The sequence below is a fragment of the Pezoporus occidentalis genome, unplaced genomic scaffold, assembly GCF_034315485.1.
Source record: "Pezoporus occidentalis ecotype Australia unplaced genomic scaffold, CSIRO_AGI_Poc_V1 ctg3, whole genome shotgun sequence".
NCBI classification, from domain to species: domain Eukaryota; kingdom Metazoa; phylum Chordata; class Aves; order Psittaciformes; family Psittacidae; genus Pezoporus; species Pezoporus occidentalis.
Window position 1 is genome coordinate 18,532,712 of NW_026914940.1, and position 27,835 is coordinate 18,560,546.

General features: G+C 35.4%; 1 protein-coding gene across 2 annotated transcripts in view; it reads right to left on the reverse strand.

The window, feature by feature from the left end:
• The window catches only part of ZFPM2 (zinc finger protein, FOG family member 2), a 312,069-nt gene that overhangs the window by 227,144 nt on the left and 57,090 nt on the right, over window positions 1-27,835 (reverse strand). Inside the window, exons 2-3 of one of the 2 annotated variants that reach the window (XM_062627193.1) lie at window positions 22,045-22,203; window positions 7,060-7,161 (exon numbers count right to left, since the gene is read on the reverse strand). In XM_062627193.1, coding sequence (XP_062483177.1) covers window positions 7,060-7,161; window positions 22,045-22,203 — 261 coding nt within the window. The remainder of the gene's footprint in view (window positions 1-7,059; window positions 7,162-22,044; window positions 22,204-27,835) is intronic. The other variant, XM_062627192.1, reaches the window with a different exon arrangement.

Genomic DNA, 27,835 nt, shown 5'->3' on the forward strand with positions numbered 1-27,835 from the left:
TCCCCCAAGTTCCCCTCCCAGCCCACGGTATGGGAGCCTGGCTCTCTGCTTTTAATCCAATATCCACTTCACTACAGAAGATTTATTTATGGCTCTTGTCTCATAAAGGGCTCCAAAAGTATATAGTGATTTTTGACACTTTGTTATAATGTTGCTATGACCCCCCCCACCCCCTCCTCACATACTACACCACCACCCAGCCTCATTTTCATATGGATACAAAGCATCAGGATAAAATGATGGTTCATTATAGTGGTACAGAGCTCTTATCTTCATCCGGCAAGAGTCATTTCCTTCCAAAGATTGAAATGCAAATGTGAAAATTAATGATAACTGCATTATCTGATAGCAGAGATAATACCGATTCACTGTCAGAGTAACACACAGTCGTTCTATGATTTCCTCTGCTTCTTCACAATATTCTTCTTACTGTCAGACTATATCTATGGTTAACTATGTTTCATGGATTTTTGTTAATTTACATCAAATAGCATTTCCAAGATCTTATATCTACCACATTTCCCCAATCAAAAAAGAAACAAAATCAGGACAGTAATCTCCAAGTCCTTCTTAGGACTGGTTTAAAAAGAAAGGAAAAAAAAAAAAAAAGAAAAAGAAAAAAAAGAGAAGTAAAAAGAGGAAAAAATAAAAGACTATCATTAATGTCTGCTTCTATCTTGCAGTGGTCTACCAACTATTCCAATCTATATTAAAGAGTTTTTCTTTGTAACCCAAACTGTTTACAGTACTACTTAATAATGCAGAGTAAACCCAACAATCAATACATATTTACAGTGATTCTTATGAATGGTTACAGGAAATCTATTCAGAAAAGCTTTACAAACTATCTTTTATAGCAGGTAAAAATACAAACCTTGTATGTCAGATGTAGATCAGAAAGGATCTAGCAAACATCTTGCTAAAGCAGTATACCAGAATTCACCTGAAAGGCTGTCTCTCATTTATTAAACATTAATAGCAGCATAGCTGAATATATCATTATTTTAAAGCACTATTTAATTTTCTGCTTATGATTTTTCTTAAACTTTCTGATATACAAGAAAAACACCAACCTGTCACAGCAATTAAAAGAAACTATACTGTGCTATATATAACAATCCTTAGTACTTTTTTTCAACAGTTCTCTGATATATATCAGAGTATTCGAGTTATGATGAGTCTTCTGAGATCTAACATGAATTGTGACTTCATCCTGCTTTAATATTATCAATAGCAGAAGTTCTGTTGATTTACTGAAGGCAGAATTTTACACATGGAAGACTTTCACTTTATGTGGAGATGAATGTCAACAATACATAAAGAATTACCATAAACTGATGACAAGAGTTTTAGGTCTTATTTTCCACTACTTTTTTCTTTCTTTTTTTTTCATTTTGGATATGTGGACCGATCACATTTTCTGACTAAGAAAAATTCAGATACATTTCAAAAGAACTTCTAAGACTGACTTTCAAGACCATCCAACTCACAAAATCAGTGTGTTCTGCAAGAAGGCTGTGATTCTCTACAAGTATGAAAGAAAGAAGAAGAATAACCTCGTTGACAGTATGCTGCATGTAAATTAAGAAGACAGAGGTCCAATTCCTCCTTAGGATCAAGATTTTCTGAGTAGCATTAATTTCCTCTTTGTAAATGCCCTATACTCAGTTCCCCAACTGCAAACACAGTTATTGTTTCTCTGTCTTGAAAGGCAGGTACAATTGCACTGACAGATGAAACATTCATGAATTACCAGACCAATGTGGGAAGAAAGTAAAAAGAACTATCACCACCACGCGATGGTGGAGTGGGATTTGAAAATCTTTTTGGATAAGTCAGGACTAAAAACTGTGTCCCATCTGCTACAGTGAAGGAACTTTCCCTTGCGTATTACTCACATTATAGGTATGGGATGTCTTCTTTTATTCCTTCACTATGCGATAATAGCACAGAATTTAGAAGACCACAGAGAAGTTATCATTCATAACACAGCCTGAATACACAGTTACCTGAGAAATAAAAATTGGGAGTTGCTTATGTGAAGGACTCCTAGAATTTATGCATTACAAATGCATCTGAAAGATACAGTATTCCTAGAAGTAATATACAGTAAGATACAGTATTCCTAGAAGTAATATACAGTATATTAATTTATTCATTCCATTTTAGTTGCAAGCGTCATGGTCAGTCAGTCTAACTTCTGCCCCAATGGAATCCACCCCATGTAAGAAGTCCAGTGTTTGCCACAGAACTGGATCTCATTCTCTAGGAAAGTATCTCATCCTGAATGTAAATATTTCTAACAGGCAAATAATTTTTCATAAAATGTTCCAATAATTAATATTTCAAGAACTAAAATCTGTTCTTTGTGTCTGAAACTATGGAGCTTCAACATTATTTAATCTTTGGATACTTTTACTAGAAAGAGGTGCTCACTGTTACCAGTTTTTCACTCTGAATTTAAAGTAGTTTGTAATCAGGTTGTTCCTTAATTTTTTCTTTGATAAAAGAAACAGGAAAAGGACCTAGACTTTTTCATATACCAGTCCTTTCAACATTCTAATGGCTCTTCTCTAAACCTGTTTCAAATTTTAACATCACTCTTGAAATGTGAATACAGGAGGCAGAACCTTGTTTTAGCATCAAACAAGACTGCTAAGCAGACAAGTAAGATAATGAAATGTGAATACAGGAGGCAAAACCTTGTTTTAGCATCAAACAAGACTGCTAAGCAGACAAGTAAGATAATTTGAGAACCCAAATGTATTCTTTAGGCACAACTCTGTCTTTTGGGCTCAACCCTGGTTCACTAAATCCCAACACTTTTTCAGACTACTTTCTATAGTAAGACTTCAAGCACCTTCTCATAAGCATGTGACTTCCTTAGATCCAGCAACAGCAATACCTATACATTATTCAGCATTTCCTTTGGATTGTAAACATATTGCAAAGAACTAAGATACTTTTAACTCACCATTACATATTAAGTTGGACTTACAAGATTTTTTTCCATAAACCTATATAGATTGGCATTTCTACTAATCCCCTTTAATAAAAGTCTTCCACCACTTATTTCATTATTCCCAATGGGATCGCTGTCATGTTGACAACTCTGTCATTATCTAGACCAACCCCAATTTACTGTTATAGTATTCCAGAATTTCCAAATCACCTCAAATCTTTTTTAAAACTGAAAACAGATGATTAGGGCAGTGGATCACACAGGTCCTAGAAAAATTAAATTAAAGCTATCAGACTGCTTAACTTAGGTAGGATTTAGCAGGTTTAACACATTGAACAGTTGTTGATGGAACAGAGTTACAGTCATTACTTACAGACAAATAGGTTTCCCAGCACAAATGTGTTTTAAGCAGACCAGAAATATTTAAATTGCTCTACCCTTTTTTCTGTCCCCTGTAACTATTAAAAGCTCTGACTTGTAATAGATCAATACCAATTTTCTAACGATCTTTTTCTTACCACATTTTAAAATGTCATCTTACTGTTATCAATGAAGCTACTGAATTGCAGTTACTTTTTTTAATTTTAGCCAGGCATTATGGCTCCTAGCATCTGGTTACATCCACGGTTTTCTCATTCATTTTAAACTTGGACTTTTCTGGGTTTTTTTAAATTCTCTTCTAGGTAAAGTCAACATTGCCTTCACTTTTATTATAGCTTTTGGAAAACCTAAGAAGTTGTTCTGAAACACTTTCAAGTTATAATTTATACTTTTTCATTCAAATATTTTCTCCCTTTCAATGCAGTTCACATTTGCTGTCTCTTAAAATGACAAGTACAGTGGACCGAACTTGTATACACAAATACAGGCGCAACCATTGGATGATAAACAAACACTAATTTCTAATTATGTAAACAATTTCTCTCTCAAGATGGCATATAATAAATAATTTCCTTATTTGAGGTTCAACAATATTTTAGTTGAAGGGCCTGGTTTTCTAAAATTTTCAGAGACTTTGAGAAAGTTGTTATGGTACGGAAGCATGAAACTTCTAGGATGTGCCATTCACAGTTCCCCAAGTTTAGGAGGTTTTTGTTCTTACATATAACAGATATCCAGTAAAAAGCAGAATGATCCTATTCCCTCTGATGGGTATTCTGCGGAAGACATGCAGGAGATATGCCTGTTATTCATTATGCGTTAAAGCACTGATCATTGACCTCCTAGCAATAATACAAAAGCTATAGAACTATGTACACCTACATGTATCAAAGCATCCATCTGATAGCAAACAGTGTATTTAAGGCTGTAAAATGACTTCTGCTTTCTACATTTAAAAACTAAGCCATTTCATGTAAAATTTGTTTAAGCCCAGTCTTGCTTTGCAGACTCTATTCCTTAGACTTTTGCTGTTGGTTATAATGGAAAAAGAATCAGTACTGTGTGTCCATATACAGTCTATTGACTTCAGTTTCCATTATTTCAGAGTAGTTTTCTCATCAAAAAGAATTTAAAAAAAATGAGGACAAAACCAATGGAAACTGAGGATATTTTAAAAAACATTCACAGGGACTACAGAAAGTAGGCATTATCTCTGCAGTTCCTTGTTGGTCAGTGAAGGTCACAAGACCGTGATTTTTAAGATTGCTTCAGCAGAAATTCTTTGAAGCTACAGCACATTTAACATTACATTTTTCTTCACAAAAATATTCTAATTACAAAGGCTTGGGAATGGATGCAAACCATTTAACAATGCAAATTTTCAAACAAAATAAAAACTCTAATTAATGCCAGAAGCTTAATTTTGACTCATCCGTGAGTAAGTTGTTGCTAACGAATAACTCACAGAACATTAGCACCTGGCAAGTACTGGTTCTGAAAATAATAGTATGCTCCCTTAGCTCTAAAAAAAGTAAAAAAAAAATAAAAAAAAATATTAAAATAACAGAGCAGCTCTATATTTTATATGAATCTTTGAGGCATCACATTTCACACTGTCAACTGACTTGTATCATGCACAGCAGAGTTGTTGGATTTCTGAGGAAGCTCCATCTCAGTAAGGAGACCACAGACACACCAGATAACAAAGAATGTATGTTCATCTGCTATTTGAGGTAGCACCTTTACTACAAGTTGGTAAAATTGCTGAAGAGAAGTTTTTAATAGTTCTGTTTGTGCTGTGCTAAAATATGTTCTTAAATAAGCAAAATATTTCATGCTTCCTCCTGCCAAAGATCTGAGAAAAGTTAACTTTGTACTGCATTGTCAAAAATTACCTTCTGTTGATTGTTTCTGAACCAAGTTCATTTCAGAAAGCACGCACGATGGAGAGTATAGTGGGTATGCACCCACTCTTCATACATGTTAGAGCCTTGTAAAGAACCAAGATTTAAATAAAAAAGAGCTGCTTAACTCATGTTGGTGATGATCAGTTTTTCTGAAATCAGAAGGAATTTTCTCACATTCAGCATTGATAACCATCTTATCCCACGTCAAAGCTACCAATAAATATTACCAGAAACACACGCAACTGTTTAACTGATTTTTTTCCACAACAAAATAAAAATTATTCTTTTTACTCCACACCATCACGAAAGACCTCTGAAACTTTTATATAAGACAGCTTATATAAAAAGCAGTAGCAGCCCACAAAATGCATACTCAAGTATGTTGAAATACACTAAAACAAAAAAGTAACAAAAAAATATTGATTTCAGATATTTATTTATTACAAAATTTAAAACAAATCATGTTAATCACTGAAGTGTACTGTGAAGCTGGAAAAGGCCATTCTGCTACATTCAAATATATTTCTTGTATTATTTTAAATGCACCGTAGTGTATTATAATACTAAATCTGGTTTTCATATAACACCATAGTGCTGTATACAGAATATAAAATTGTGTATTACCGTTAAAAAACATTTTAAATTACATCATAATAATTAGATATACTAGGTCTTCATTTTTTTGCCTTTTATTTTCCAGCTACTGGTTTCAGAAAATTACCATTAGTTTTCTTCTTCTCTTCATGAAGAGCATAGAGTAATTTGCAAAATCAAGAAAGGCTGAAAATGTGATTGAAATATAGGATTTTTTCCCTAATGAAATATTATTATTGCATTATAAATTATTGACAGAACATTTCTGAAACTCTTTCCTGATGTGCTCATCCTTTTTATGGAAAATACCTATAAGAGATGCAGCTAGCCTGAGGGGATGATGTTTGGCTTCAGATGCATGTTTTCCAGCAGCACCATTAAAATGTAGTCTATATAATGGATCTTTAAGGCCCGTTCCATAGGCCATACCCATGAAAACACTGCATTGAGCTCAAGAATTGCCTAAGAGAAACACAACTTACCCCTTTGCCTTAGATGCTTTTATGGTACTACAGAGGTTTTACATATTTACATTGAACAGACACTTGGAAAGAATTACCATGCCACCATCACATCTTGTACCTTAGCAATGTCACACTTGCACCATCTTCACAGCGCATCATAGAAAAACATTACTGTGAATTACTGTTTAATGTGAAGCACTAACACTTCATTTAACACTAAGAGTTTTTCTTTCAACTGAAATCAATGACCAGGTGTGCTAATTTCTATCAGGCTAAAACAAGTAAACAAAGTCCTTGAAAATGTCATGAAATACCATGCCTGTATGTTAAGCTCAACATTTTGCTAAATGTAGGCACAAATTTTGAGAAAAGACACAGGCGTTTGGTTGGTGTTCTGGCTTCAGAAAACAGCAGAAAAGCTTTTCCCTTAATACAACCATGGAACTGAGAACTTACTGATAAATTTCAATCCTAAAATTTTAAGCAGCAATATTTTACTTTATATTAAGCATGTATGTTAAGACATTTTATGTTGAACAATTTACAAAATGGTATAGCCCAAACCATTTTTTTACTCAAGAACTTTATCTTAGCGCTTATCAATCAATATCTCGGACTCTGAAGGTTCTTAAAATAAACAGTACATTAAAATTCAATCCAAAGCATAACACACCTACAAAAATAGAAATATTAAAAAAATATTGGAAATTAGTTTCAGAAATTTTTTTGGCTTTCAGCTGTTTTTTCCTACCTGGCCCATCCCAATCTTCATTCTCCACAGCAAGCTGCCCTGGCTTCTCTGACCGCGCATCACCATCAGATTCTGCTGCCTCCTGGATTCCTTCTTCATTGCCTGAAAAAACAATCAGAGAAACATAGTACTGACATATTTCAACAGTGACTTTTAGGCAGAGATCCCACAATATCCAAACATCTGCTTACATGCATAAGTCAAAACATATGCATGTCTATAAACAGAGAGAAAATGAAAAAAAGTATATTTGATATGTAAACACCTATGAGTTCCCAGTGATCCAAACAAGCCCTGAGTATCCAATCCTTTCAGTTCTGTGGAAAGACAAATCTTGGAAATCAGCGTTTACTCTGTATGCTTAAAAACCAGCCTCACGACTTGCACCTAATTCTGTAAACCAATACACAGAAAGTCAGAAAGTTTGTATGTACAAATGAGAGAAAGAAATCAGCTTGTTACTCCCCAGGAACAAATGCTTCCAGCCACGCGTTTTTCTGAATTTCCACCTAACTTATACATTGCATATTAATGACACAGTACAAAAATATGATGCACTAAACAATCTGGCTTTTCAGGCCACTACTGGAGAGTTACAATTTTGGTATTTCAGCATTTAAGGAATTTGCCCTTAAAGGTCATAATGTACCAGCAAGACCCTATGATCATTTTCTCCCTATCAAACTTTATCTGAAGAAATGCAAAATTTCTGATGAATTTCAGAATTTTCACCATCCAGAGTACCTGAACACATCTGTCTGCATTCAGTAACTATCCACTACAAGTCTGTATATAGGACACATGGAAAATTATGGTTAAAGTTGTAGAGATGACCATTCAATTTTTATTTGAAGAACTCCTTGTTGAAAGTGCAGTTATTTCAGTTAAACAAAGAGTGTTGGCAAGCTCCATGCAAAAAATAGTATGAAATAATCACCACAAAAAATTACATTGAAGGTGAGGGGCTCACGTATTAACACAAAATTATCTGGCCACAGTAATGTGCTAAATGACATCCCTGAGGCTTATCCAGACCAGTACTTTGCTGCATTTGTACTTTTTAATTCTACTCATATTCTAATCAATCCAAGAAATTCTTGCATAGAAAGACGCTATGAAGAATGGAAAAAAGAAAAATCTACGCTATTATCTACATCTGTCAAATAGGATGATTTTAATTTTTTTAGCAATCTTGAAGCAAACTGTTCCAAAAACTGTGGCAGCACTAAAAACCAGATTCTGCGTATTTTAGAATTTGAAAATTAGACTGTTTGCTGATTTGACAATAGGAGAGCAAGAAGAAGCAAAAAGCAGACCAATTAAGCACTAACTTGTATTTTTCCCCCCCTTGATAACAAAAGCTTTTATTAGCAACATAGGTAAAGAAATGAGATTAAAACAAACCATGCCAGATCCCCATACATTATCACTGGAGCTATATTTATACCAGATAAGATTGTGACCCAGAGTTTTCAAGTACATGATTATATACAAACACTATAAAATATTAACTTCATCTACACATGTATCGGCTTGTAATAACACATTCTTCCTTGCATTCATAAACAGTTTTTTTTTCTAAGTATAAGAGCCTGGTAAGTATTCCTCATACAAACACAACACTATACTCACTCCAGACTCCAGTAAGAAAAAAATAGTTCAGTGTATGAGTAGTACTAAAAATATAGCCCAGTGTACAGGCACTTAAAGCTAAAAGACAACACAAATATCTAGTATAGTTTTTTCTGTTAAAGACACTGTATAATTTTACCCAGGCATTTGAAGTTCACATGTTTCAGTTCAATCTGAAGTTACACTTTGGAAGACGGTTCTAAATCCTCACATGTTGAAAAAGCTATCTCTTAAGTTTCTTGTAAGTCATTTTAGCAGTTACTTGGTTGTAACCAACTACCCTATTTTAACCGAACAACCCCACTTTTTTTGGGTGGACTGAAGAACCTATTAGATACTTTTACCTTCACAGCAACTTACAGCTGCAACAAATTGCTCTTTATTGCAGAGACACAAAGGACAGCTTTCCAAGGTTCAAAGCTGGCAAGACTAACTCCAGTTTTCTCCAAAATGTTGGAAAGCATTTCACAGTAAGGGCAATTCTGAGTTTCTCACTCAAGCTGCATAGTCACCATAAAGCTCTTAAAATGTGCTTTGCATGGAATTTTTGTACAAAAGAAAGTGTCTTCCTTCCACTATAAACAATAGCTCAACAACAAACCCAGCAAAATTTAGAAGTAATAAGAATTCTAAATAGAGCACAGGCATGGAAAATTTATCTCCAAAATATAAAAGTCTTTCCAGGTTATAATACATACACGCCTGGTGTTAGCATGCAAATTTGAGCATTATTTCAATGAATGCAACCGACCAAAATATCAAGCAAATGAAACTACTAGAACTGAGAGAAGGAGAAACTTATGTGAAAAGATTGGGCTGAAGGGGAAAAGGACAGAATTACAGCTAAGGTATAAAACCTATAGCAAAACATAATTCATAACTTGGGAAATGAAGAAAGACCTGAAAATGTGTATCTGCAGATGGCTTAATTTTATACTAACTTGCTTTTTCAGTGTTTTATGAAGTATGGCATTACATGTTTTTCATAATCAACTTGTCATGAATTAATGCATGACCCATGCAAATAAAGTGCAACAAAATGTGTAGAATTTACATTAAGGAAAACTCTGGTTTGCATCTAGAAGTAATTCTAATTATTTTCATTGATATTTTCTATTTTCTATTATTCATCAACTATCAAGGTCCACGCATTACACACTGGCAATATTACATAATAATTTCTCCTGTTCCCCACACTACTCTCCCTCCCTACTAAAGCAACCTGACAGTGAAACCAGCAAACACTACACTACTGTGGACTTCAGAATCCATCAGTGAAGCTAGTCTACCCCAGGTTCAGCTGAGCATCAACGTCAAATGGAAATGGACAACTAAGTCAATCCATTTGGTGCTGAAGACACTGCAACTTCAAAAAGCCAGAGGAGGCTAAGGAGGCTTACCACAGGAGCTGATAACAAAACACATGCTTTTTTTCTTTTCTTTCCTCTTACTTAATACTACTTTAGCAGCTAACATTAGTTTAGCACAACTTTGCTGTGGTAAACAAATTTCCTTACAGAATTTATTTTCTTTCCATTGTTTAATCTTTTAGCTCATTCACTATTTTCCAGTCTCAATAAGACTATTTTTTTATTTATTTTTAAAACTGATTACATTTTTCTTCAATTTACAGGTGTAGACATTTAATAGGATCCAGGACATTATTTTCTTTCTTTCTTCCCAGTGAAATCAAGTGCTTTCTTTGCCTTATACACCACTCACTACTTCTCTAATCCCATTGTTTTTGTTTTTTCTCATGTTTGTTTCTTCACTTTGCTGCTCAATTACATTTTGCATTCAAATTAAATGAGAAATAACTTTTTACCATCAACACCAAAGAATGGTATAGAAGTACTGCCAATCATATACACTCTAAAATAAAGCAAAATCTGCTTCTGTTTAGGTTTTTCCTTCTGGCAACAAAAAATGGTAAGTGAATTCTTTCCTGTGAAAAAACATCACTGCATGAAAAAAAAAGACTCTTGTGAGCAAGAATCTGAAATATCATATAGTATACTTACTCATGAGTCAAGCCTACTGGACTTTCTGTTATTTCTCTATATTTGGTATTAAAGCTACGCTTTGGGCAGAATTCATCTCATCTAAGATTAGATGTCTGAACGTTAAGTTAGTCCAGACTTATGTATGTGCTCCTATAGATACGGAACAGAGAAACCTCCTCAATGACTCATCCTATTCGAGGATGGTGAAGATACGAGAGACCTCTTGGTGTCTGAGGTAGTTGAAATGAGTCATCCTCTGAGACACGCAACTTGGACTAGGAACCTATCTTTAGACAGCTAAAGTTAGGTGAAACAAATCTCTGCCTTACAATGAAGTGCTGAGTACACAAAATACTGCTTAACTAAGAGGAAAAAAAAAAAAAGTTATTCAAACAGCTTCAGTAAGATATGTCTTGACCTTACTATTTCTGACCAGTATTAACTGTTTCTGCTGCTCTTCAAAAACAGTTCAAAGTTTTTTTTTATGTTGTTTTTAATATCCTAGTGTTCATGCAATAGATGCAAGTGAGCACGCTAAAACTCTGCAATTCAGTGTGGCACAGTTCATCAGGGAATCTGAAGACTATAAAGAGACATATTACCAGAAATATGAGAGGAAGAACTCAAACATCTCTGACAACACTGACAAGGAGGAAAAGACTTGAATATTAAGAAGTAATTTCTCTTTAATCTTTTTAACAAATTAAAGACTTCCCAATTTGTACTTAATCAGCTTGTACCACAAGTAGTTGTGGTATTTTAAAGAAGCACATGGGTTAGCAGTTCTTCTCAACCCTGCTGTTTTAATCCATGTTGTTCCTATCAGTATTAGGCTCTTACAGAAAGTCTCATACAATGTAACTATTGAACTTTCTTACCAGGAACATTATAGCAGCTGTTAGTCACTCTATAATGTATTTTGCAATCAGCTAAATCAACAAAGTATTTTTAACAATGAACAGTTCAGGACTGACAGATCTACTTTCTTGTTCACAACTGCTTATCACAGCATAGATATCATATATGTTTGCCAGGTGCTCCTATAGTTAGGATACCTTCACAGAAGCCGCTCACGAAAGATAAGGTCATAAAAGAGATGAAAAATGTGCAAGCTTCATACACTCATGGTTTTATCATCAGACAAAATAGCTTTGGGTGAAGGACTGTACCAGTCACAAACAGCACATGGCAGCTTCTATTACAGTGAGAGAACATTAGAAGTTTGAAATTCAGTTTGTGTTCGTTCTTCCTGGCAGCATAAACGTAAACTTAAATTGTTAACATCCTAATACAGCTGTTCAGCATGAAACATCACTTCTCAATTATAATAAATCAATTCAGAAATAAATTGTTACAAAGCCTGTAGCAATTTGTACTGCCAAAAGAGAAAACGGGCATGATGCAGAGACGTGGGGAATCACACACTGTAGATTTTAGTTCAACAAGGCACATAACCTTATGTGCGTCAACAGGCCAGTGCATCTGGCCGTGAAGGGACAGGCTTTGCTGGGGCCCTTTCCTGCTTTCTGTCACAACAAACAGTGGTTTTCCAAATTCCAGACCTAACCAAAGAAAGATTGTGAGACTGCATGTACGAACCAGAAGCCAGAGCTTCAGAAGCCGCAAGTTAACATTCAAAAATTATCCTTTATTATTTGCTTTCTCACAATGCCTATGACCAGTAACACAGCTTACACGCACTGTTAATCTTGCTCTCGAATCCTAAGAAACACACTGTAAGCTGAGAATCACTGCCAGGAACCTCTCTTCAAAAGTAACACTTGTAACTTTGAAATAAACCATGTACAACTTAAAATACAAATGCAATGTACTTAATTCATTCAACGTAACTTACCTTTTGGCAGCACACACTATGCTTAAGAATATCAATGACATCTAACAGAACTTAACTGTCCTTGTGAATTACCCTTTTTTAAAGGTTCTATACTTATATTTAACAAGCAGAAATCTCTAATTTTAATGGCAAGTCTTCAGCAGACATAAAACATTCTGTTTATAAAATACATGCAAATAACGGGGAAAACATATTTAAATATGCTTTTGGTATGGAAATAAAACTCTGAGAATAAAAATACTAAATAAATTAGGAGGGATGTTTCCATACATTGCCATATTTGGCTTCTGGTGTGCAGACAAGCTAAACAACTACAGTTGCTATAGTGCCATTCAAATGGATTTATTCTGCAAGCCTTGCAAGAACAGAAAGAGAGGCAGAGATCTGATGCTATCACTACCAGACTCTGTTATCACTTCATCTGATGTATATCTGAAATAATTTCAGAGAAGCCCACCAAAGTCAACTGAGGCAGTCCCTCTACCAATACAGTAAGTTTGAGCAAAATTTGTCCCTCAGATGACTGATTTACTAGGGTACCTGCAAGAAATCAACACTTGTACATGTTAATCCACTGCATTTTGTACCAGATTACATTAATTATCTCAATACTTTCCTTCTTTGCAAGCAATTATTGTTTTCTGTCATGCTGATTAACAATCATAATTTCTCCTGGGATAAATCTCATTTGAAATAACTGTATGTTTCTAGTTGCCCTAAGCACTCTTAAAATTATTTATCCAGCAAATGTCTCTTATCCTAACATTTATGAAAGGTCTATGAATATCCATGTATCGTTGAGTACCTACATGTGTGTAAGCCGTTTACTCTACAAAATAACAGTATGGAAACTATTTTAGCTCATATTAAAATCACTACTTTGTTTAACAAAATGACACCTTGACACAATGACATTTCAGCACAGTGGTCACATTAAAAAACAGTGTCAATTATTTCTAACCATTTCGTCTATGGCATTTTTCTCCTGGGATAATACACTGCTGTGCAGTCACTTCATCTAGACTGCATCTGGCCTTCCTCTTTCTCCAAGTGTTCGATACATTCTCATTATCGCACCGTTTGCTTTTGAAGTCCTTTCAAGACAAGGATCACTGGTTCACATGTATTTCTTGCAGAACAGTGAAAATATTCTCTAAATTGTATTCAGACTTCCCTTCTATTAGTGAGTTTTATATTTATCCTAATTTTTAGGGAGCGAATTTGTGGCACCAGTACTACAAATGAGTATCATTCAGATACACTCACTATGCAAAAGTTTCTATAGCTTTAAACAGAAAAAAAAAAACCCAAAACAAAACAAAAAAAAACAAACTAAAAATGTCTTGGGCCTTTTCAATCTTTCCCCATTAAAATTTCAATTACAAGAACTCTATAAGACATATTCAAGTACCAAGCTGGGGTTCAAACTTATGTAGCTCTAGGCACTTGGTTAGAAAAGCAGCAGAAGCACATTTTTAAAGATATTTAGATCCCCCAAACAAAGTCTGTTACTTAGCATGATTTTCAAAAATTCCAATGGAGAATTTAGCATCTCATCCAATGAGACGCTAAAACACCCTGCAGCAGAACAGAGATGACTTCAGAGACACTCTAGTAAGTTTTAAACTCTTAAGTTTGAAGACTCTTCTGCAAGTTGATATCTATACTTAATTAATAACAATTCTTGTTTTCTCCCACTGCAGAAATGCTGTCAGAAATCATCATCCAGCCAAGAAAATCTCATTTTATTATGTACAGCTGGAATTGTTATCATATAGACATCCTGTTTTCGTGTGATTTCCACCCACTGCTACATAACAAATATCAATATATATCTGTTTTTACAAAGTGAAATTTTAATTTACCTTGTAAATAGTTTGATGCTTTTATTTAAAATAATCAACAGTCACAGCGCTTCAGTATCAGAAGCAGCCAATCCCCTATCGCTGGCGTTACGTTTCCAAATACATGCTGTATTATAAGTTATTTCAAAAACAGTCTAGACTTCTGAGAGTCAAACCCAAGAAAAACACTTAGCACTCACAAATAAATGCTTCTTTTTGTCTTATCCACAAGAATCTAACCAGCAATAATATAATACTTATCCAACAATGTTGTAAATTCACCATTTGCTTCATTTATTTTTCCTGTTCCTAAGAGAGGCAAATTCCTGCAAACAACCCCACTGCTACCTTATACAAGATACAGCCAGTGAGAAACTCTGCTTTTTGGACATAGGTTGACAACAATTTTTCAGGCAACATCTCAGAATTCTAAAACAGTATTTGGAATTTCTGTGTCAAGAACACCAAATCAGACAGAAAGGCAAAATGGACTTCTTTATAAATGAAATTAGTAACAGCTGTATAGTACACATGAACTAAGAACACGTGCTGAAATTTGCTATTTGTGCATTTCATATTTTCAAGATTACCCTTACTAATTTGCAATTCATATCCTGTCAAATTTAAGTTCAAATTTAAGTCAATCCAAGTTCAATTTTTGTGACTTTCTAGAAAGTGGACATTGCTCTATTTGTTTTAACCAAATAGTCCCTTTCCTGATAGCTGTGACAGAATTCACAATTTCATTGTTCTTAAGAAAACCAAAATGTGCTGACTGAAAAGGCTGAAGTTGCTTTGATAAACTGCTTAAAGTTGAGTAAGCTACTTAAGTGTTTCTCTCACTTTATAATTCTATACAGTTAAAATAATGTTTTCTATTTGGATCTATGCGTTTACTTCTTGAAACATGGCTTGTTTCTTTTTTGTGATACAGTTTTCTGTCTGATGACAAATTTCTTTTAAGAAGAAGAGTTTGCTTGTCAAACTCAGGGCAAGCTTTTATCCCACTAAAGTTGATGGATTTCAGTTGGACTGAAAATACAGCTTGATAGGTTTCCACATGGGTTAGAAGTATGTAGAAAAGAGTACAGGATAGACAATCTTGTATTTGTTATCCTTGAAGCCTTTCCATGCTTTCAAGTGAATGGTCAGAAAACTCACTGCAGTATTTTCAAATACCTCCTTCTCTTCTAGCAAGAAAACAGGCAGTCCTCTGACCTCCAGTAAGAGTAAATTGAGAAAGCATGAAAGGTAAAGCACAAGGCAAATTCTGATATTCAGAAGAAAAAGGTCTCCTTTCATCCCGCCAGGATTCAGTCTAATTCTGACTCATCACCACTCAAAGGCTATTATCAGAGAACCCCCTTCCTTTCTTTGTCCATATTCAGCATCTGACGAAAACTATGGAAGATGCACAGTATTTAACTGTTTCAGCTGAATGGGATATAGATGAATGCACAGGAACCCTCATTCTGGGGGACACGAGATTTCAACACAGGTTCACAAACATGCAAAAAAAGAGGTAACTATTGTATTTTCCAAAGGAGTAGCACTGTGAGTTCTTGGTCAGATTCTTGTTATCCTAGGAAATGAAAATACATCAGTACACATACATGCCTTCTGTCTCCGTTTACTGAAAGGAATTAATGTGTCTATTACTTGGAAAGTCTATATAAATAAAATGCAATGAATTAAGATAAATTTAAAAAGAAACAAAACCAAACAAATAATAAAAAAAAAAAAAGGAACATGCTCCAAGAGAACAGAACAGAAGTATTGCCAGGGAAAGATAATGTCAGGCACAAGGAGGGGGGGGTGTCTGGTGCCAACTAAAGCCGAGGGCTGTGCAATCACCTCTATCAGTGCTCTATCAGTGTCTACACTCCAGCCAAATCCAGAGAAAACAAGGAGTCAAAGATTCAGGTCAATAAGCTTATAGGCGATTTGCACAAACAGCTCCTCCAGCAAGGTAAAAAACAAAGTCATATTGGCTTTTCTTTTTTATTCCTTCTCTTTGAACTCCCTGGTCCAAACACACCCTGAAAATGTCAGTGTTATATGCAAGAATTTAAAGAGCTGAGCTTCTTAATCCCGTTAAGAAATAAGAAGAAAGTTGCCTGTAAAGATCTCCTTATTGAGCTCAAAGTGATTATGGTATAGCTGCCTTACGCTGATCCTACTTCCACTTGCTATAGCAAAAGAGGTAGAAATTTGTCATGAAATCCATTACTGAAAATGAAAGAAACATTACTGATTAAAAGGTTTCTGTTTTTTTTTTAAAAAAAGGGGTAGGGGAAGGGGAGAAGGGGAGAAAGGCATAAGTCTACTTTTTGATCCCAAAAAAGAAAATAGCAAGCATATTGTTAGCCATTACATGCCTGACATGAAAGAAGTGAAAGATATTTACATACACACACACAGGCATACACACCCAAAGTCACAGAGGAAAACAGGACAGACAGAAATCATTTTCAGGGTGTTAAGAGTTTGTCTGGTATTACAGATGGCAGCATGATAGCTTTGCACATGAAGTATGAAAGGAAAGATTAATGCACAGTAGAACTTAGCTTTGTATATGCTTTTTCTTATATGGAGAATCACACTGCAGCTGTTTCCCTGAATCTCAAGCCTGGCTGCACAATCAGGTCACATGGTTTAATATAAAAAATTCCAGTCCTAAGCTGGTCTGGCAAGCTACTGGCAAAATACACAAGCAGAAATCATGGATCAGGTTCTGAGCTCATCCCCTCCTGCCTAACCACAATACGAGAATACAGCAGCAGGTATTCACTCATTATGCAGAAGCCTAAATATACCCCAAGTTCTCCTCTTGCTTAGAACTGTGTACAAGTTTCAGACAGCACTGGACTCCCCTCAACTCCCTCTTCCCCCACAAATAAAGATAAGCAATGTATTGTGAACTGCAACCATGCATCGACACTGATTTGCTACAGGCATACATAGCACTTTGTACTATAGATCCTAAAAGCACTGCATCATGAAACAATCAATCTTCATCCCACCCTATGTATCCCCCATACCTTCCTATGTCACTAACTGAAGCACAGGTAACAGATGGAAACAGAAGCCATTTGCTTTCCAATCTGTCACCAGCAGTGTTACAGCCACTGAATATCCTTCCACTGAGGGCTGGTGCCAATGCGGCCTTATGATGGAGCAACAACGGGAAGCTACAATAGAAGAACAGGATATTTCAACGGAATTGTGCTGGTAAGCATGGCAGCAAGAAACGGATATGTCTTTAATTGTCAGATATGTACATTCATCCATTTGCCTCTTTCTTCTGGAAACAGACCCACATTTTCTCTCTTGAGTCCTTCCTCCATCTTCTTCTCTTGCCTCTTTCCTTCTCTGAACACAGCTACTTCACTATCTACTAATCTCAAGTGATCTCTCTCATTGTTCAAGGTAACTTTTACTTTGAAAGCTAATCCCTCATCGAGCACGTCTGCTAAGAAGGTCACAAGGAACTGTAATCTGTTTAGCCAGATCTCACCCTTATGAAGTGGACAAGGCTCCTATTCTCCCTGCTTTTTACAGAGAAGAGGGGTGCCACTGCCCTATGAGTATGGCAAACTTTCCAAGTAACGGATGAGAGCACTTTTTTTATTTTTCCTGACAGTATCTAGGCAGGATGACACAGTGGTCAGAGACTGAAAAAGCAAATGATACTTCACAGCCATAGTTCAAGTTCAAGAGAACTCGACTTCATACTTTGTTTTTCATCCCATCATCTCCAACTCTGGCTTTTGTACTGTTCTGCTGTTTATGCCCCCTTTTTGTGATCACTTTCCCACTTTTATTAGCCCCATCATGCCCCCAGCTCACTTTTCATGTCTCTGTTAGCATCACCTCATTTTCTTATTCTTACCTATAAATGTTAATCTGTAAATACTATCCACAAACTGACAAAGTGCAATGCATTATCACCAAGGCTACATCCTACCTACATTTCTTCCCCAAGGACTGAGACTAGTGCAGCTTTGTAGTGGAAGAACACTATGACTTATTACCATTGCTTTTTCTAAAATATTCCCTTTCCCCTAACCTCACTGTCAAATTGCAAACAAATCAAACTTCTAACTGCCAACTATTCTGAGGCTCTTCTAAAATATTCCTTCTTGGATGGGCAACTTCATCCAAAGGTTAAAATTCACAGTTACAGGCTTAAAATGATCCCTGATAAATACTAGGTTTCTAATTTCCATTTTTGCTTTTAATATTTACATGTTTAAACACTGTTCACCTCTTCAGATTTGAGTGTAAATGAAGGCCACACAGGGATAATTATTCACATGTAGCAATGTTAATTCTGGTTTTGTGGCATTGCAAACCTGAGGGGAAGGTGGAATTTTCCAGATTCCTTGTCATAAAAGCCATTAATGAGTAAAAGGAGAAGTGAAAATAACAGCCAAAATCATAGTTTTGAGAAAGGAGAAGATGTAAAATGACATGTAGCTTAATCAATGTGATTAATTTGCTTCACACTTTGCAGAGGCTTTTGCCTTCACCTTCTAATTCTGGCAACTATTCTGCTGAATCAATCTCACAAACCCAAATTAATAAGGTAGGAATGACAACTATGGCTTTATAAAGGTTAGCTGCTTGCAATTTAGACAGGAAGAGACTGCTCCCTGCTCATAGTAGGATCACACACAGCTTGACTGGAAAAACTCTTCAGTCAAAAAGCCAAAGTTATCAAGTTGTGAACCTTTAAGTCCTCTACTTTCATTCATCCGATTGGTGAGTTCAGTAAATTTTTCCCATCAGTGCCTAGTTTGGATAGTTAAAAGCCTCTGGTTTTAGATGATGCTTGGATTTACACAGCTGGGGAAGTATGAAGCCTCACAAATACCTTGTCCCTAACAGTTGTGCAATTTGTTGCCATGACTCCTGATTTCTGCAGAAAGCCCCACTACTCACTTGCTCTCTTGTTCTAGATCAGATAGGAAGAAACTCCACAGAGGGAAACAGGGAGCCAGGATAGATGAAGATTTATATCCAGTAAAAATCCCCTTACATTCTAGAACCTTTAATGGTCCATGCTAGCATGAGAATGCAGAGATGACATAAAGGATTTATGTGCCAATTCTGGTATTTTCTGGGAAAGAGAAACCTGTCACATGAGAAAATGCAGATGTACATTTATTTTTTCCCTCCTTTGAGGATATCTGTGCTTTACAGACTGTCAAAGACCCAAGCAAAAATCAGAAAAGTCTGGCCCTCAAAACAGAAATCAGAATGCATTTATTTGCTCTCTAACCTATTTGGTACATATGTCATTTTCAAGCTTTCATTCATAATGCATAAAGAAAAAGTATCTTTTTTGAAAACCAGCTTATTTCTCATACCATCTTTTAATTTCAATACCAAAGCAATAGAAAGGAAAAAAAAAAAAGCAGGTTATGAATGATTAACAGATTCATGAAAAAATCATGACAATCATTCTTACTTTTAGTATTTACTATGCAATACAGTCACAAACCCTTTCACTAAGAAAGGGCACAAAAAAATTATTTGCTTTCCAGATTAGTTTTGTCTTCTTCGGTTTAATACTCAGAAAAAACATACATGACCTCATGTACTACATGTACTACACATAAGATGTGACACTGAAGAACATGGGGACACACATGAAGGACATCCAACGGAAGATGAGACAATAATAAAAACCAATATATCTAGTATAATAAAAACATATCTAGTCTCCCACTCCACCCTTTTCCAGGGATAGTCTCAACTTACTTCAAAATGGGACTTTCTGTCACACTGCCTCAGCTGGAAATAGATTAGGGTTTTATGGGCCCCTTCATCTCAGAAATTGCCTTTTCAACTTTTCTTCTGCAACAGTTGCAGTGGATGGGTTCAAGATTTTATTATAACTACGACACACTTGGAAAAAGAACTGCTTGGGAGTCAAAAGTATTCAGCTTCAAGAATCAGCAGATATGCTTAATAAGATATATGATAATCAAGAGTCAGATTTAAATGTATTCCCATATAATTTACTGATCTTGTTTAATACAATATTCCATGGATTCACGTTTTTTTTCTGAAAAAGGTGTCCATTCAAGGAAACTGCCAAGATATCCTCAAATTCAATATGAATTTGCAATATTGATTGCTATAAACAAACAAAAACAAATATATTTTTCTGGATTTCACCCAAAACAGTAGTATTTCCATTCATGTACCCTAGAAATGCAGTAAGAAGTATAGAAAAATGATGATATCAAACTGATATGAACTAACACTGGTGCGTAGTCTTCCACTGCTGACAGAAGGAACTCAAGAGACACCAGTGTAAGTATGCAAATAGTGGTTTAAGTAATTATTTAGTAATGCCAATAACAGGAATGGTACTTTTTCTCAGCTAAGGAAAATGATGTCTGAGAGGCATGTGAACAAGTAAATGCACAGTAATTGAAGTATTTGTTTACAGTATAGTTATAATAGCACTTAACTCCCCATCTGTAAAGCATTTCCATTCATAATCTGGTCTCTCTTCCTTCACAGTAAGATTTGTAGCAGCTAAACTCTAAACTGTTGACTAGACTGGCTTTGAGCTCTTAGGATACCAACTAAGTATCAAGAACCTGTAGAACAAAAAGTAAATTACATTTTCAAAAGTTTGCAAGCTACTTAAAGGACAAGTAGAAAATACATTTTTATGCCATCTCCACTAACGGCTAAAGATTCTAGGAAAGATTAACATTCTGTAGTCATAACATTTGACTCTTTAGATTTATTCTACTTTCTCAAAGACAGATGAAAATAACACAAAAACAGGACCGTATCAAGCTATCATGAGAAAGTGTATGTCAATATCTGGGAAAGGACAGACAGAGAAATCATCAATATCCAAATGTGTGAGGGGGTTGTGGACTAACAGAAGAACATCAACACAAGAACTCCAGCTATTTCATAGGCATCCTTACCTGCAGAAGACAAACAATAAAGCAATCAAGCAGAAATCCGGCAGAAAGAAAGTTAAATAAATGTTCTAAATAACAGTACGATAGTGCACTTTTTGTCATCTGAATGGGAAACAGCACAACCTTGCAGACTGAACATTGGGTATGAATGAACTGGTGCAGTTTATGCTAAAATACCTCTACCTTCAATAATTTGCAAGTAACGAATGCATCAAAAAGGCACCTGCAACTTTAAAAGTTATCTTTTCACAAATCACTACTCTTCTGCGACGCATAATAAGTTCCATAATAAGCTCGATTTTAATACTAGAATCTACGGACACAATCTGGTTTTCAAGCAATGTTTCGTAGGCAAAGAAGCAATGAACAGACAGGCTGCATTGCTGGCTTTGGATCTGATAATAATTGACTTCTGAGGCCTGTTCTCTACAGTTAAATATATAGAAAATAACATTCTTGGAGGAAAATATTAAAGGCAAGACGATTCACCTCCCTGAAAAGTACATTTTCCAGCATCTTTAAATATTTACCCCCTGGCCAGACTGAACTCCACAAGTGACTTTTTCCTATTTTTAAGGTACTGTATTAACAGGACTTTTTGTACATTTCAAACAACAACAACAAAAAAGAATCCCTTTGACCAATTGGGCAGAATATGGCCAGTATTTCCTCAAGAGGTGGGCTACAGTGATTACCTTTATTACAAAAGTATTCCACTTCTTCACAGTTCAGATTTTCAGGCTCAAACTCTGCAGAAAAGCTTTCCTCCAATGGAAAGTCTTCTTTTGAGACAGTATCATTTTCCTCAGACAGGCACTCTTCTTCTTCATCCTCAATGGCATCCTCAAGCGGCCCTTTAAAAAGAATCAGGAACACTGTGGCAAAACCATCTAACAGGACAATGGGAAACATAGCCTTAGTGAACTTATAACTGGAGGTCTTTGGCTAGTTTTTCTTCCACAGCTGTGTTCAGCATTTATTGGAATTAGACAAATAACATTTTATGGAAATTGAAATTGAAAGTGACTGTTTTCCTGATGACTTCAAATCAGAATATGCAAAGTATTATTAATAGTGTGTTAGTAATAGATGGGTTTTTTAATTATTCATCAGGCTCCACTACTAACAGTTTTAACAATAGAAATCAAAGCTACATTTGTAAACCCCAGTAAACAGTAAAGAGCCTTCTCTTGTTTATTAGTCATTGTTTTTCGATGCTGAATTACAGTACTTAATACATTCCCTTTACAAGCTTCATTTGTCAAGTTAACGGCACTGACAACAGTGAATTACTACAAAGGTATTGACAGTATAAACTTCAGCTTATTCTGCTATTTTGCTTTAACCAGAACCTAATGGTATCCATGATCACCCATTTACTAGACCATTTAATAGACTCCCAGTCAATCGACAGGACTTGGACAGACTATCACTTCATTTCACAGAGACCAAACAACCATCATGGTAAACTACTAGCCAAGGGCTACAGAAACAAGCCAGTTACAGAAGCAGGACATGAGTCTGAATTTGAAATGGCAGCCTGACATCTTTGATCCTTCTTCTAGTAATCTAGGCAGTTATCACTGCTACAGATCCTCCTGAAGAGCCAGTATCTGACAAATCTAGTACAGAACACTCACGTTACCAACTGGAATGTACTCAAACATGAAAACTTCTTTCTTATCACTTAACAATCACTGGTTAATAGTAACTATTTGCTAAAGACATCTCCTGTGCAGGATGTAGAAAATTACCCTAGATTTAAATAGAGATTTGAAATAACTGAACATATTTTAATTTAACTGAGATTTTATTAAATGTCAGTATGTTTCAAAATCCATTTTAAGACTGGATTTCAAAAGAGAGATTTCATTATACATGGCTGAGGCTTGAAAAAAATTACATATTTCACTCTCCAATGAAAGGACACCCTCATTTATAATTGACTGAGTATTTCTTCCTTGAAATGAAAGCTAGCTAGCTAATGAAAAAAATGTAATTTGTATTTATATGATAGTTTTCCAGTATTAAATACACTATTCCTATATAATCTATCATGCTGAGATACAATACGTAAATGATTCTGTTGCATTTCACGAAAAGGGATAAATTTTTAAAAGAAATCAAATATTGACTACACTCTAATTTTATATAATTCATTATGAACCTGTGACTACCTACATTTATTAAAACAGCAAAATTCATTCCATGCAAGGTTGTGTAATTCTTGCTTCAGAGGAAAATGATGGCTACTTTTTATTGAAATTGATTACGATTCCCAGCTGGGATTCCATAAATTAATATAGCCTACTCTCTTACATGGAAACAGGACTATTTGTGCCAAATGAGAATCTGACCAAATGAACCTGCTTTTGCGGACACCCACCTACCAACCAGCTCAATGACTAGCTGTCATTCAACAATATATCTCCTAAAATAAGGGGCTATTATTATGGCTGAAGAAATAAAGATCCTCACTATCAAAGTATCCATTACTGTTAATTGCACCTTCTAGACATGTGTGGAAAAAATCCAGCAACTGCATATGCACAGAGAATGAAGAGTGGGTATCACACTGTACAGAACAGAGAACAAAGCAGTAGCATGCACTGCAGCTAAACATGGGCAGATTTAGCACCTTTCATGTGTCCAGTTTCACAGCAGAAATGAAAGCACAAGTGGTTCTGCACAAACTATCAAAAAGTACCTTTCATATTTCATAATATCATCAATATGTGACATTATCTGTAGAGCCACTTATTGATGTGCACTCCTGGTAATGTCTGGATAAATAAACTAGGAAGGACAAGCAAACACAAAGACAAAAATATGCTATTTTAGGGAAACATATGTTTCTGCCATGTATAAAGATGGATAAATGCCATGTTTTCAAAAGCAGTCACATGCCTTTCAAAATTTTCAAAATATTTTAAATTTGAGGGAAAAAATGTAAACTTCAGCCAGTATTTCAGGGTAAGTCAGTTTCCTGCTGAATGACTGGCTCTTTGTCATCTGACTTATTCAATAAGTGCCTTATAAAACACAGCAAAAGCAAAGTATCTGCAAGTAATTCAGTTGGCATGTGTACATGACAGTTAGGTCTGTTTCTAGATGTTAAACCGCTTTGTTTGATCAGCTCATCAGTACATAATCAACAAGCTAATAATCACCACACATTAATTAAGAAAAGTGCAGTTGGGATGCTTTTATTTGCAGCAGTCATGGAAACACACACCTCATGATTTCCATTGACACTGTTTCCAAGAAGGCAGAAGAAAAACAATGCACACACCAGCTCCACAGCACAGGTTCAAACCCCTGTCATTTTGTGAGTTAGGTCTTTATTTTTTAAAGAAATCTCAGACTAAAAAAAAATCTTGACAAATACTTCCACAGATACATCCTACCTATGAACAGGCATGTAACACTTCCTAAAGTTACGTGTCCAAGCATTTGAAAACAGGAATGTAAAGATTGTCGCATCCAAGTAAGATCAGGTGCATGCACCTATGCCAGCTTTCGCTATGCCAACCCACATACAAAAGCCAGTGATGTTTATCCAGTCCCATATGGGCACACATCAGAGATTTACATAACAGCTCACCTCAGGGGCTAACATCAGACCCCGCACTCAAAAAATCAGCATGACTTCTGCTGAAATTGACAGACCAGTGCATAAAAATTTTTCCTAGGTTTCAGGCTGCTGCTGCCTTGTCTAAATCACCCATCTACTACAACCTGATCCTTGGGACGAATTCTGTCATACTTATCCTGAGTCATCTTTTAAGTGCTCAAATACAATCAGCTCATGCCTAGACCTATATACTGGTAACGTTTAACTAAAGAGTAAGGCTTTGTTCAACATGAATAAGACCAACCCACAAGAGCACCAGCAAAATTAAGTGTTTCTTGGTTGCTAGTTTCATGTGAACTATCAACATCTGATTTCTGTGGCTATTTTTAATTATTACTCAAACACTGAGCAGGTTAAACAGTAAAATCAACAACCAGTTACTAGTAAGTATAAACAGACTGAACTCTATTCTTGACTGCTCCGTTTAATTACTTGCGCATAAATAGACAATGAATAAAAATCAATTTTCAGAACCTCACAATAAAGATCATACACAATTATATATTCTTGACTGATGCAAGCACATAAACGCTGAAGGCTCATGTTTGCCTAATTTGGCCATGTGCTTCCAGAAGCCTCTTACTGATATGTGTAAATCAAGTCAGCTAGAGAACTAAGAAATTATCTGGTTTAAAAACATATAGGTTGGTTTTCAAATTTCACTAGCTTCTCCGTTTAGGAAACAACCTACATAGCATTTACTCAACTTCCTCCCCAATTTAAAATACTTAAAAATACAGAGTCATATAGACAAAAATAAGTCTAAAAATAACAGTTTCTGTCAACTGTTTCCCCTGACAGTGCTTTTTTCCCCAATTGTTATTATGCTGATATATTACCTTCAACAGTCCAAATACAGCTTAATCACTTAATTTAGCATTATACTTCTGCATTTCTTTTAAACTGTTGATTTAGTATTACACTCATTACTTCGACTGATCATGTTATTAAGTACCTATGGCACAAGAGGTACTGTGTTTGCTTTTATTTCAATTGGAACAGGGTTAAGGTCCCATCCCTGTTCTGATGAAAAATCCTTTTCAATAACTGCTGATCAGTGTGACTTTAAAACCACCAACTGCCATAATGACACTGTAATGCAAATCCAAGTAATTCCTACTGCTGAAATTCATCTGAATGTCACAGTGGTCTGACAGTAAACAGCTCTGAGATATGATTAGGCTTAAATAAAACAGTAACATTCCAAACTGAAATGGTTTAAGAATTTAGTTGAATAGTTAATTCTAGATGTTTGTCTTTTTGTTTAAGCTATTCTTTTCCTACTAGCACTTTATAAAAGAATGTGATGTAACCCAAGGAGAGGTGATTCTGAAACACTTCTGATTAGCTAGGTACAGTTAAGAATTCCCAAATGCACGAGGTAAAAATTCAATCTCTCATCTTCAATGGTGGTACTAAAGGCAAAAGAAGTCTGCATTACTTCACTGAAGATTTTGCATGAGGTCCTAAAAAAAATATTTCCTTTATAAAACAAGCAAATACTCAACACAGGAATTTTCAAAGGTTTGTTATTTTCTTGGTACTTACTTTACTTCATTAATATTTATTGACATGACCATAAATCTTAAATATTTTTTCAAATAACATAGACAAACAAGAGGCAGTAGAAAACAGTACACTTAGTGACAGGAACGAAAGAATCAATGCGGCAGAAATCTGTATGGCTTAGTGGACACAGTAGTCCACTTTGAAAAACCAGATATAATTTGATACAAATAACAAAATCTACTGAGGAGAGGCTGAGGAGCAAGTTGCATGTGCCTTCATGGAGAAAATTACTTCTGATTGAGGCCACTTGGCTGTGCAGTGTGGGGAAATCTGAATTGTGCTCCCTAATTTTTACCAGATTTACAGACACTCAAGGCCATACTTTTTTAGCACTATTAATGTATTAAATGCTAAAAAGATATATAAATCTTCCTCAAATAGTCATATACTTAAATATAAATGCAGAAACCTAGATACAAACACAAAAAGATAGCTATGTAAGTGGCAATATTTACACAATGGGTAACAGATGCTACCTCATCGCTTGAAAGGATAGGCCATGTTTAGCTAAACAAAACAAAATCAACACTGCAGGAATTTCAATAACATGGAAAGGTGTAAGAATGAACCACCAAAGGGTTTGCACTCACTTCACAAAAGATGCATTTGCTACAATGAAAACTCCTAAGAACACAAATTTGAGCACTGGACCCCTTGAGCAAGTTAAGTCCTGATATCTCAATGCATGACTTCAGTTTTATGGTACTGTAACCGTAATGAAATAATGGAAATTCTATAACATTAAACTGGGGAAGTTCTGTATTCATTTCTCATAGTCAAATTTATCAGCATTCTCCCTAAATCAAACCACTTAAACGCAGGCTCAAATTAAGCACATGCTTATATGCTTTCCTGTCCAGTGCTTTGCACTTAAAATTCATGTACCCTACAGTGGGAAAGTATCATTGAAATAATTATTTCATGAAAATGTTAAGTGGTTAGCTTCCTTCCCACCTACCAATATTCTCCTACATTCCCAGAGCAGCAACATAAATCAGTGCTCTTAACAAATTAAGAATGCTTCAGAAAGCCTACAATACTTGACAGTGAGTGGCTGGGGAGAGGTTAATGAGTATAATTAGATGCAGTAGCATTAAACAATAACAACTCCAATAAATCGGAGAGGTCTGAAATTCACTGGATCAACATCATGCATATTCTGTGGGATCCATCCAATATTTCCTAAGAAAGCATGCTGCCACACACAGAGATTATCTTTAGCTCATAGTAAAACCCAGGTATGCGATGCCCTCCGATTACAGAGGGAAAAGCTTCAGGAAAAT